The sequence below is a fragment of the Dermacentor variabilis genome, unplaced genomic scaffold, assembly GCF_050947875.1.
Source record: "Dermacentor variabilis isolate Ectoservices unplaced genomic scaffold, ASM5094787v1 scaffold_12, whole genome shotgun sequence".
NCBI classification, from domain to species: domain Eukaryota; kingdom Metazoa; phylum Arthropoda; class Arachnida; order Ixodida; family Ixodidae; genus Dermacentor; species Dermacentor variabilis.
Window position 1 is genome coordinate 2349367 of NW_027460280.1, and position 12765 is coordinate 2362131.

The window sequence follows — 12765 nt, forward strand, 5'->3', positions numbered from 1 at the left end:
TAATTCGAACGAGTGAGCGATCGAAAGCACGAGCGAGAGCGAGCGAAATATAGTCGACGAGAGAGAGGACCAAAGGACGTGTTCCTTGCAGATCAACACGATGAGCAAAACGTGAACAAGGTGAAAGCAGGAGCCAACGCTTCGACAAGTGGACTTGTCTTCTTCAAGGCCTTGAAGAACGTTGGCTCTTGCTTTCATCTTGTTCACGTTTTGCTCATCGTATTGAATTCACATCTCCCGCATTCCCCGTGTTTTCCCTGGATTGCAGACCAACAGTACGACGACCGACCACCGACCTCTGATCAACAGACAATAACAGCCGGAGACAGAAAGCTATTCACTGGTATTCACTGGCAGAAAGCTATTTCCTGGAAATCAATGGTATGAGCACGCCACGCTTGGGCGCATAGCTTGGTGGGATCGCGCCTCCTCAATGCGCCGATCGTTTCTTAACACGCTGTAGCCAAAATGATGCGGCACTGACGGTGTTCGAAATCAAAGGGGGAAATCAAAAGGCCTGCGAAATGCACATAGATAACTCAAAGCTCATCGTTCTAGCTTCAGACGGAGCGGCATATCGAGCAAGCGAGCCCGCGCGCGAAAGAACGGAAGAGAGTTTGGCATCTGGCTAGTATCAGAAATATGCTAGTATCATCGGCATAAATTATATAGTTTGCCTTGATACTGATACTAATGATATTATTTATATATCAATTAAAGAGGAAAGGGTCCTAAATACTGCCTTGTGGCACGCCACGAGAAACGGGCAATGTACTATAGAGTTCATCATTAATACCGACCCTTTGCTTGTAGTGTTCTAGGTAACATTTGATGAGTAACATTTGATTTCTCGCGGTAGCCATAACGTAGGAGATTCCTAATGAAAAGTGAATGATTCACACAATCAAATGCTTTTGTAAAATCTACAAACAACCCAGAACCAGCTGTCCCTCATCAATTAATTCCCCTTGAAATGAACTCTTTCAGAGCAAGTAAGGCACACTCCGTGCTCAGGCCTTCGCGAAAGCCAAACTGGTATTCATTTAGAAGTTTATGGTTTTGCTCAAAATACATAAACCAATTTAAAATCGTTTTTTCAAGTACCATCGAGGACATAGGGAGGACTGATATTGAACGATAGTGCTCATGTCATTCTTGTCACCATTTTTATATTGGACACTGATTCGAGCTTGTATTTTACTGGGAAAAATGGCCTGAGACAAATGTTGAAAATATGTGCAATGCATTGAGCCAGCATATCAACAACGTATTTTAAAGGTTTTATCTCAAACATTTCTTATCATTAAGAAACAAAAAAATCTAAAATTTGAAAAAAATCGCTAATGCTGAGTCAGGAGGTCTGTACACAACACTAAATAGAGAGTTTTCAAATTTTTAGCACTGAGCTTCAACATTGTCACAGCTTCAAGACCATTCATCGATACATTGATAGCTGGTACATATTTCCACATATATGCATACACCACCACCTCTAGTTTCTCTGTTTATGTAGACCACATTATACCTATCAACATGCACAATATCAGTGTCCTTGTGGTACCAAGTTTCATTTAACATAATGACAGAACATTTAAATTTGAATTCATCCAGCAAATTCCACAATTCACTTTCTTTAGAACGGGCTGGCTTTATGTCCAAATGCAGGAAACTCAGAGTCGATAGGCGCTGATCCGCAACAATTGTGCTTAATTCACAGGGACTAGCACATTTCAGAGCCATTTTGAAGCTTAATTATTAGCAAAAAGAAAAGACAGCCATTGCTATGAAGAAACACTGCCGTTAGCATAAAGCCGAATAAAATGCTATACGTCCAAGGCCAACTGCTGAAGAGAATATTAAGGGGAATTTTAATTTGTGTGAGGGCGACGCCCTCGATAACAACACTACAGCAGGCGTGGACGAACGAGTGCACCAGTGATGTACTATAGGCTGTAAAGTATACAATATTGGTCAAAAGGGTAACGTTCATAAATGGAACTTCTGTTTTCGGCAGTAGTTTAGGGCTCACGTACATAAAGACACTATCAGGTGCATTTGGCAGCTACGAAACCACATCGGTTCGGGAAATGTGCGTGGTTATCTGAAGAAAAACGCTTTTAACTCTCTTCGAAAATATCGCGAAAAGCAGGAAGAACCATAGGTTCCTCGATTCTTTTTTTAGCCATTCTATCTGTTGGCACCATGGCATAAATGGCGCTGAGTATGGAATAGCGGGTAACCTAACGCACCTTGTCTAGGTCAGAGTCACAGGTAACATGTAGGACAGGCGATCTTCCAGACTTCTGCATCAGGATGTTTCCCTGTGAGACCCACACAAGCTTTACTTCTTTTTCTCGCCTCAGTTGTCGAGTTTTACCCAAAAGACACTTCTTTTCAACGCACATATGCACATCGATATATACAGGAATACTCTCTTCAAAGCCAAAGGTTCCAGTGCTTAACTTAGCGGTTAGCGCAGCAGAGAGTACTCTGTCTCGTGCAAAATTTTATGATAATATTTGGTTTGTTCTAATCTTTAGAGGAAGCACGGTTTACTACACCAACGTCTGTGTCCGTGACACTTGTGTCTATACATGCGGCAATTTGTCGAACACTTTTTCTCAGATCTTCTTTTGCGACTAATGGTAACACTTTCACCTCGGGGTTCAGGTTCCTGCTGTATTGTTTCAACTCAACTATTTCTCTCTTTGCTTCCTTCATCACGTTATTCAGTTGCTCAGTTTATCTTTTACATCCAGCAGAACTTTTTGTTGAGCTAGTTGGTGCATGTTACTGAAGTACTAAAGCGCCAAACAGACGACACCAGAAGAGACACGGACGAGCGCTTACGAACAACTGATGCTTTATTGGCAGAAGCACACAATATATATACGCAAATCTGTCGGCGCAACTCACACATTGTCAAAAATCACATGTTAACAGGCCAAGGGCGATAAAACGATTGTAAAGGTGACGTTCGGAAGAATGACACGTGGTGTATAGGGCCAGATTATCATAAATGATAATGGTTACGTATACACAAAACCCCGCCGTAAGGGAGTACCCTATTATAAACTAAAAGATTAAGATTTTTCACCGAGCGCAGGTGGTGCAGCAACATGCTCAGTTCTAACTAAGGGCTTCTAAAAAGGGCATTTCCCTTTTATACAGAATTTTTGATGGTTCGCTGACGCATTCAAGGCCCTTCCTTTTAATGTGGAAGGCTTCCTTCAGCTCACGGGCAACGCTGTCTCGACTTCTGTCCAGAACAACGGTATCTCTTAAGCGAGGCCTGCACCCGCACCCTTTGCAATGGATGGCCATATTGGAACCAGTTCATTTTGCCTGTGAGCGTTCGTGTTCTTTTAGCCTTTCATTTAAGCACCGCCCCGTTTGTCCAATGTGAGCCTTTTTGCATGAGAGCGGAATCTGATAAACTACCGCTTCCTTGCAATTGACAAGTGGATTGGTATGCTGGGTTCCGCAGCTCGCGCGTTCTGTTTTTTGGTTCTTAACGCGGCCGCACATTGTGGCAAGTTTTGAAGGGGCTGAGAAAACAACCGGGACTTTAAATTTACTCACGAGCTTTTTCAGATTGTGAGCTACACGGTGAGAGTACGGTACTACTACGGATCTTAATCTCCTGGTTTGTTCTTGCGCGATTTTCTTGCTTTACCTTTTATCTTCTGGAGCAGACACTCCACTACTGAACTTAGACCTGTCTGTGGGAACCCCGCCTCCTTTAGCCTTTCAATCTGCAGTTGGAAAGTGCTTCGCTTACCATGCTTACATGATTTCCTGGCAGCCGATTCCAATGCCCCTGTGGCTATCGCTCTTTTTACGATCTTATAGTGAGCTGACTCATAAGACAACAGCTCTTTTTGTGCTCGGGGGTGGTACTTCCAGTGCACTTCTGCTCCCAGGCTGATCTCGAGGTCTAAAAACTGTAACTTATTGTTATTCGGTAGTTCAAATGTGTATTCTAAGCCTTGGCTATATTTTATAAAGATCTCTAGCATTTCTTTGACAGATTCTTGGTGGTCTGATGGATCCTGTCTGTTTGACACAATTAGGAAATCATCTACATATCTAAAAACTTTCAAAACCTTCAGTTTGTTAAGCATGCTGTCCACAACGCTATCAACAGCCGAAAGAGAAATATTGCTTAAGATAGGGGCTACACAGGACGCAATGCAGATGCCCTTCTTCTGAACATAAACCCTATCTTTAAACTGAACTAGCGTGGAACTAACATAAAACTTCAGAAGCCTAATGAAATTTTCAACTGACACGCGGACAGAATTCTGAAATGGATTAGTGCCTTTCTTTTCAATCCAGGCCTGGACGGCTAGAGACAGTTCTTTGTATGGGATGGAATAGAAAAGATCCTTAACATCGACCGCAAAAAAAAACTACCTACGGTACCGCAGGACTGCAAAAAACCTACCACATCATAGGTGTTCCTTGTTTCGAAAGGATCTTCTATGTTAAGTGAACTCAAATGCTTTAAGAGAAACTGCCGAACATGACGTTGCCAAGATTCCCTTTCGCTCACGATACACCGAAACAGAACTTCTTTGTGGGTCTTGGTGGTATAAAACATGTCCAAAGTCTTATTTTTGTACTTACTTATGGCGTTTGCTATCTTTCCTACTTCCAGTTCCTTACAGAGGGACACAGCCTGAGATTTCACTCTAGCCGGCTTGAGGCTTGACGCGGTGAAATTCTTTTCCACAGCTTCGCAAGCCTTCTTGTAAATTCCTTGAGGGACCACAACGAAGCCTCCTTCCTTTTCAGCCTGTAAAAGGAGCAGGCCATTGTCCTTGAAGACGCTGACTACTTTGTTAAACCCAGATCGTTTGTTCGATGATTTCTTCGAAACTGTCCTTGACAGAGTGCCTACTTCTTCTAGTAGGCACCTGTCCCGGTCTTTAGGTGACGCCTTCTCGGCAGCACGCCTATTAAAAGAAAGTAGTTCATGCGCTGCTGTTCCAGATTCGAGGCTGAACTTCGGTCCTTTCACCAGCACGTTTTTTTTTACTTCCTCCGGGACTTGTACTTGTCGCAGGATTTTTACACCACCACTGGCCTTCTTCGTGTCTGGGGCTTGGGTGTGTTGTTTAGCAAATGTCACCACCAGAATTCCACCGTTTGAGCCGCAAGCTCTCTGTATTACCGGAATTTCTTCTCGGCAACCCACGCTGGATAATTGATGCGACATGTCACGCACAAATAGAGAAAAAAAAGAGCCGCACTTGCCTCCACAATCCCGAGCGTGCAATCCTGCGCACCCGCTTTGCGTGCCCGTATGAAGGCTGAATGGCACCAAAGAGGGCGGAAATTTCACTAGGGATAAGTCTCTTCTTGAGACAAAACGAGATGTGTCTGGCGCGGCATGAAGACCATGTGATGTTGGGGATGAGGGCTGCCAGATTTGACGTAGGGGAGGAAACACATATTGAAGGGTCCACTGTATAAGAAAGATATTTGTTATACATTTCTTTCTGTTTCCCTCCGCAAGGAACTGGAAGCAGGAAAGATAGCAAACGCCATAAGTAAGTGCAAAAATAATACTTTGGGCATGTTTTATACCACCAAGACCCACAAAGAAGAAGTTCTGTTTCGGTGTATCGTGAGCGAAAGGGAATCTTGGCAACGTCATGTTAGCCAGTTGCTCTTAAAGCATATGAGTTCACTTAACATAGAAGATCCTTTCGAAACATTGAACTCCTATGATGTGGTAGGTTTTTTGCAGTCCTGCAGTACCGTAGGTAGTTTTTTCTCGGCCGATGTTAAGGATCTTTTATATTCCATCCCACACAAGGAACTGTTTCTAGCCGTCCAGGCCTGTATTGAAAAGAAAGGCACTATTCCATTTCAGAATTCTGTGGGCATGTCAGTTGAAAATTTCATTAGGCTTCTGAACTTTTATCTTAGTTCCACGCTAGTTCAGTTTGAAGATAGGGTTTATGTTCAGAAGGGCATCTGCATAGCGTCCAGTGTAGCCCCTATCTTAAGCAATATTTTTCTTTCGGCCATTGATAGCGTTTTGGGCAGCATGCTTGACAAACTGAAGGTTTTGAAAGTGTTTAGATATGGAGATGATTTCCTAATTGTGTTATACAGACAGGATCCATCAGACCACCAAGAATCTCTCAAAGAAATCCTAGAGATCTTTATAAAATATAGCCATAGTTTAGAATACACCTTTGAACTACCAAATAACAATACGTTACAGTTTTTAGACCTCGAGCTAAGCCTGGGAGCAGAAGTGCACTAGAAGTGCCAACTCCGAGCACAAAAAGAGCTATTGACATATGAGTCAGCTCACTCTAAGATCGTAAATAGAGCGATAGCCAGAGGCGCATTGGAATCGGCTGCCAGGAAATCATGTAAGCATGGTACAGGAAACAGCTTCCAACTGCAGATTGAAAGGCTAAAGGAGGCGGGCTTCCCACAGACAGTTCTAAGTTCAGTAGTAGAGTGCCTGCTCCAGAATATAAAAGGTAAAGCAAGAAAATCACGCAAGAACGAACCAGGAGATTAAGACCCGTAGTAATACCGTACTATCACCGCGTAGCTCACAATCTGAAAAAGGTCGCGAGTAAATTCAAAGTCCCGGTTGTTTTCTCAGCCCCTTCAAAACTTGCCACATTGTGCGGCCGCTTTAACTACCAAAAAACAGAACGCGCGAGCTGCGGAACCCAGCATACCAATCCACTTGTCAATTGCAAGGAAGGGGTAGTTTATCAGATTCCGCTCTCATGCAAAAAGGCTCACATTGCACAAACGGGGCGGTGCTTAAATGAAAGGCTAAAAGAACACGAACGCTCACAGGCAAAATGAACTGGTTCCAATATGGCCATCCATTGCAAAGGGTGTGGGTGCAGGCCTCGCTTAAGAGATGCCATTGTTCTGGACAGAAGTCGAGACAGCGTTGCCCGTGAGCTGAAGGAAGCCTTCCGCATTAAAAGGAAGGGCCTTGATTGCGTCAGCGAACCATCAAAAATTCTGTAAAAGTGAAATGCCCTTTTTAGAAGCCCTTAGTTTGAACTGAGCATGTTGCTGCGCCGCCTGCGCTAGGTGAAAAATCTTAATCTTTTAGTTTTTAATGGGGCACTCCCTTACGGCGTGGTTGTGTGTCTACATAACCATTATCATTTATGACAATTTGGCCCCATACACCACGTGTCATTCTCCCGAACCTCACTTTTACAATCGTTTTATCGCCCTTTGCCTGTTAGCATGTGATTTTTGACAATGTTTGAGTTGCGCCGCCAGATTGGCGTATATTTACTGTGTGTTTCCACCAATAAAGCATCAGTTGTTAGTAAGCGCTTGTCCGTGTCTCTTCTGGTGTCGTCTGTTTGGCGCTTGAGTTCTTCAGTATCTTTTACATCGCTGATTTTCAGCCGCCACTGCAGTGAACTCGCGACGAAATGCGTCAACATCTTTCTTGAATTGTTCGAAACCATCATTCAGAAAGCCAATGGTGTCGCGAATGGCTCCAAGTTCACTGGGAATCTCTGTACTGGAGTTAGCAACACCACCGACGATATTTCTCATGTCCATCACCAACCCCTTAAGCTTTAAGGCGTTGGCGACGTTCCACCAACACTTTTGCCACTTCCTTAATAGTGCCTGGCTGCTTATCAGCAAGAGACTTTGCGAAATCGCGCAGGCTTCCAGTGCCAGAAACTTCCATAGCTTCAAGGCAGCACTGATATGGCATATAAGACACTCTTATGAACAGTTATAACAAGGTGAAAGCACTACAACACTCGTGGAAGCAACAGCAACGACAGGAGCTATGCTACAGCACAAAATAATAAATGCCACCAACCTCCAAAAATCCGGACAAGTTGATTAAATGACGTGCGTACGTCACCGCTGCCACTGTCAGAGTGAAACCAGCTCTCCAGTGAAACACCACGCCCAAGGCAGAAGCGATGGAAGGCCGTGATTACAGTACACTCAGGCAGGTGGCGCGACACGTAGAACAGTCCTGGTGAGCCATGAGATGAAGCGCCGGCCTCTGCAGACATCCAGACAAGTTGATTAAATAACGTCCGTACGTCGCAGCTGCCGCTGATCCCGACGATAGTGCAATGCCGGCCGTCAAACATGGGAGGTGAAGCAGGCATTAAGCACTCCCCATACGTGGGCCGACCCCGAAGATAGTGCAATGCCGAGCCGACCCGCGCCGGAGGAGCAGTTCCCCATTAAGGGGCCGAGATACACAGGTTCGCTCGTCATCCTTCTTCGCAGAGTAGAAGGGCACTGAGATTTTGTTCTTGGGCGAACTTGTGCCCACAAAAGCAAGTTACACTCCAAGTGCAGCAACAGCGGCGAACACGGTCGGCGATCGTCGAAAATCTGATCTGCCGGTCAAGCGCGTCGGCTTTTATACATGAGCCCTCGAAGGTTCTAGATTAATCGCTGGGGTCCGCGTGTCTTCCAGACAGTTCTAAACAATTCGCGTCGGACGTGCAATTAGATTACACAAGCTTCGGTGACAACAGACAGCAGATAGAACCATCGATAACATTCGAGAAACTTTCGGTACACGCGGGTGCGTCCCGCACTGAGCGATAACATTTGGTAGATGGTGAAAAGCGGTCACCCGAAAACGCTGAACAAGTACACGTGTGAATATTCTATTTACATAGTTGCTGCATGATTTTCAGGACGGATGTTTTCTTGAGAACTTCCCTTACTTTATGATCGTACTATCCTCGGTTTGGGCCTGATACTTGTCGGTTGTACCTGATACATTGACGAATTGTATAGAATTAATGAGAGGCTGGCAGTATTCGTAATAAAACTTTATAATAGGTATGCATTAAAAAGTGGTACAAGCCTACGCGCCAAGCTCCAGTCATGATGATGATGAAGTAGATCAGTTTTATGAGCCATTATGAGCCACAAGTAGCTCTGGTTGCGAGCCCATTAGCCCATGAGAACAGTGCAAACTTAGTATACTGTAGTAATGGGCGACTTCATTGCAAAAGTGGGGAAAAAGCAGGCTAGTGAACAAGCGATTGGCAACTACGGCATCTGGTGTAGAAATACTACAGGAGAGATGTTGCTGGAATTCGCGGAAAGGAATGAGCTACGAATAATGAACACTTTCTTCACAAAGCATGGAAAGACAAAGTGGACCTGAAAATCCCTAAAGGTCAAACAAGGAATGAAATCCATTTCATACTTTCTGCCGATCCCTGCAAAGTGCAGATTGTAGAAGGGTTAGGTAGGGTAAAGTACAGTGATGATAGGTTTTGAGGTCTAGGATTCACCTGAAAATGAAGAGAGAAAGCTTAAAATTGGTCAAGAAGAAACAGGCCAACCTAGACGCAGTAAGGATAAAAGCGGACCCAATTTAGGTTGGCACTTGCAAATAAATATGCACCCTTAGAACAGCGAGATGTAGATAACATAGAGGTAATGGCTGAAAGCGTATCTAGGCCGACTTCAGAAGCAGCCCTTGAAGGCAATGCACCAAGGCAACCAGTAGGTAAGCTCTCCCAAGCAACGAAGGGCCTAATAAAGAAACGACTAAAAATTAAACAGTCCAAGTCGAGAGAACAGATACAGTAGAATTGACGGAATTGTCACAACTGATAAACAAGGAGAAAATAAAAGATATTCGAATTTATAACGTAAGAATCACTGAGGAAGCAGTGATAAATGGACGCAAAATGGAATCAATGAGAAGAAAACTTGGCATAGGTCAAGTCAACATGTATGCACTGAAGGATAAGCAGGACAATATCATCAGCACGTTCGAAAATATTGTAAAAGCAGCGAAAGAATTCTATATTGACCTGTTCAAATCCCAGAGAAGGCAGGACATCTCATTTGAAAGTAGTATTGAACAGGTTACAGAGGCTCATTATGTAACTTGCGATGAAGTTAGAAGGGCCTTGGAAGACATGAAACAAGCAAACACGGCATGTGAAGATGGAATAACAGTCAATTAAACCATAGATGACGGAGACATCCTGCTTGAGGAGCCTGCGCCCCTTTATACGAAATGTCTCCCGACTTCAAGGGTTCCACAGAACTGGAAGAATGCCAACATTATACTAATCCACAGAAAGGGAGCTGTTAAAGTACTCAACAATTATACACCCATTAGGTTACTTTCAGCACTGTATAAAAAATTCACCAAGATAATTTCCAATAGAATAAGGATAACACTTCAGTTCCGTCAACCAACGGAACAGGCTGGCTTCAGGAAGGAATCTACCTCTCTACAAGGCTTTCATAGATGACGAAAAGGCACTTGATTCTGTAGAGATACCAGCAGTCATAGAAGCCCTACGTAATCAAAGAGTAGAGGAGGCTTACGTAAATATCTTGGGAAATATCTACAAAGATTTAAAAGCTACCCTAATTCTCCACAACAAAAGTACGAAGATACCTATAAAGAAAGACGTCAGACAAGGAGACACAATCTCTCCTATGTTATCCACTGCGTGCTTCAAAGAAGTAGGACGGCTTAGGGGTAAGGATCAACCGCGAATATGTCAACAACCTTCGGTTTGCAGATGACATTGTCCTGTTCAGCAACACTTGGGACGAGCTAGAACAAATGAGTGAGGATTTAATAGATAGAGTGTAAGAGTGGGATTGAAGATTATTATGCAGAAAACAAAGTTAATGATCCGTATCCTTGCAAGGAAACAAAAGTTCAGGATCGCCAGTCAGCCTCTAGACTACGCGAAGGAATACGCTTACCTAGGACAATCACTCACAGGGGACCCTGATCATGAGTAGGAAATTTACAGAACAAAATTGGGTTGGAGAGCATATGGCAGACATGCTTAGATCTTTACGGAACGCTTACCTATATCACTAAAAAGAAAGGTGTACAATCAATGCATTCTACCGGTGCTAACATATGGGGCATACACTTGACAAATAAGTTCGAAAACGAGTTAAGGACCAATGGGACGAAGCAGTGGCATAGCAACAGGGGGGGCCGGGGGGCCGTAGGCCCCGGGTGCAAGGGGCCAGTGGCGGGGGGGGGTGTCATATACGTCGGAAGGCACCCCTTTTTCCGCCGGCTACATTCGGGGGGGGGGGGGGGGTGACAGAAGACCTATGGGCCCCGGGTGCCAGACGACCTAGCTACGCCACTGGGACGAAGAATGATAGGCGTAACGTTAAGAGATGGGAAGAGAGCGGTGTGGATCAGAGAGCAAACGCGTATAGCTGATATTCTAATCAACATTAATAGAAAGAAATGCAGCTGCGCAGGTCATCTAATGCGTAGGTTAGATAACCGGTGGTTACAGAATGGATGCCAAGAGAAGGGAAACGCAGTCGATGACGGCAAGAGACTTGGTTGGGTGATGAAATTAAGAAATTCGCCAGCGCAAGTTGGAATCGGTTGGCACACCACAGGGGTAATCGGAGATCGGAGGGGGAGGCCTTCGTCCTGCAGAGGACTTAAATAGGCTGATGATGATGACTTGTGTTAGACATGTAGCACCTCCCACTGCTCGTGACACCTGGAATTGGTATATGGCGCCTGCTAAGCAAGCGCGAATGTTGACTTTTTCACTCGCTTTCACCATTCCTCTTGCGATGGAAAACAAAGTTGATGTCTTCAGAGCATCTTCCTCTTTAAAAAAAGAACGGTTGAAATGCGTTAAAACAATTTGAGCGTCGTGAAGTCATCCTTAGGTGCTTGCATCATTTTCAGACGCATAAGTATTTTAGGCACACGTTAGACAATATTTCTCCCGCTAGCAACCATTTTCCGCAACCCCCCCCCCCCCGCCCAATGCCAATACTGTCTTATAGACCGCACTTAAATCTCAAGTGTTGCTCGTTAGTGTTAGTTTATATTCATTTCGTTACCACCTCAATACTTCACACGTTCATTGTATACTTGTAAGGGGAGATAAAGCAACAGTGACCACACTGTTCCTCTTCACTGAGAGCAGTGTTACATGACGCTACTTTGCGGTAACCTTGCTCTGGTCAAGGCAGAGTGGTGGTGCACCTGATGAAATGTTGTAGCCGTCATCTACACCTATTCAGTTCCCATTAAAAATTTTAGCTGTGCATTCGGCGTGTTGTGCAAAAAAAGCTATATGCATATTTTATAGATATGTTCATTTACAATTATTATTGGTACTTGTAGGTAACTTTATTTGAAACATTAGTTTTTACAGCTTGCTGAAGTGCTGGAGAGACGAAGCTGCTTCTTGATTATTATGCCAACTATAGGGTCCTGAATATTTCGCTGCGAGTGTTCGAAAAAAAGGCTTTGTGCTTCACTGTTCTTGCTCAAATTTTGCAGAACGATCGCATTTTGGCGTCGACTTCGTTTAGTATAACTTTGGGCATAGATAATTGCCGGCTTTCCAAGAAAAAAATTGCAAATTAATCTGTGCTTACGGGGATGCGAGCTGCTGTCGCGACGGCCCAAGCATAAACATGTGTCGTCACCTGCCGTCATCTGCAGAAAACAGGGAGGCAAGTCGCATAGGAAGTCGCCTGTTCCAGGAGCGGGCAACACGCGGCAGCCCTCCCTAAAACACTGCTTTCTGCACATGACGGCAGCGGCCGCGAAATTTTATGCTTGCGCCGTCGCTACAGCAGCTCGCATCCCCATAAGCGCAGGCAAATTGGCACTTTTTTAAAAAAACAGGCAATTATCTCTGCCAAGTGCTACACTAAACGAAGTCGGCGCCCAAACTCGATCGTTCTGCAAAATTTGAGCAAGAACAGCGTGGCGGTGAGCGCAGAACC

The 12765-nt window shown here is 44.4% G+C and overlaps 1 protein-coding gene across 1 annotated transcript in view; it reads right to left on the reverse strand.

The window, feature by feature from the left end:
- LOC142565970 (uncharacterized) overlaps positions 1 to 12765 on the reverse strand; it is a 118610-nt gene that overhangs the window by 73218 nt on the left and 32627 nt on the right. Inside the window, exon 2 of the mRNA XM_075676610.1 lies at positions 7844 to 8035. Within this exon, the coding sequence (XP_075532725.1) occupies positions 7964 to 8035 (72 nt within the window). The 3' untranslated portion in view covers positions 7844 to 7963. The remainder of the gene's footprint in view (positions 1 to 7843; positions 8036 to 12765) is intronic.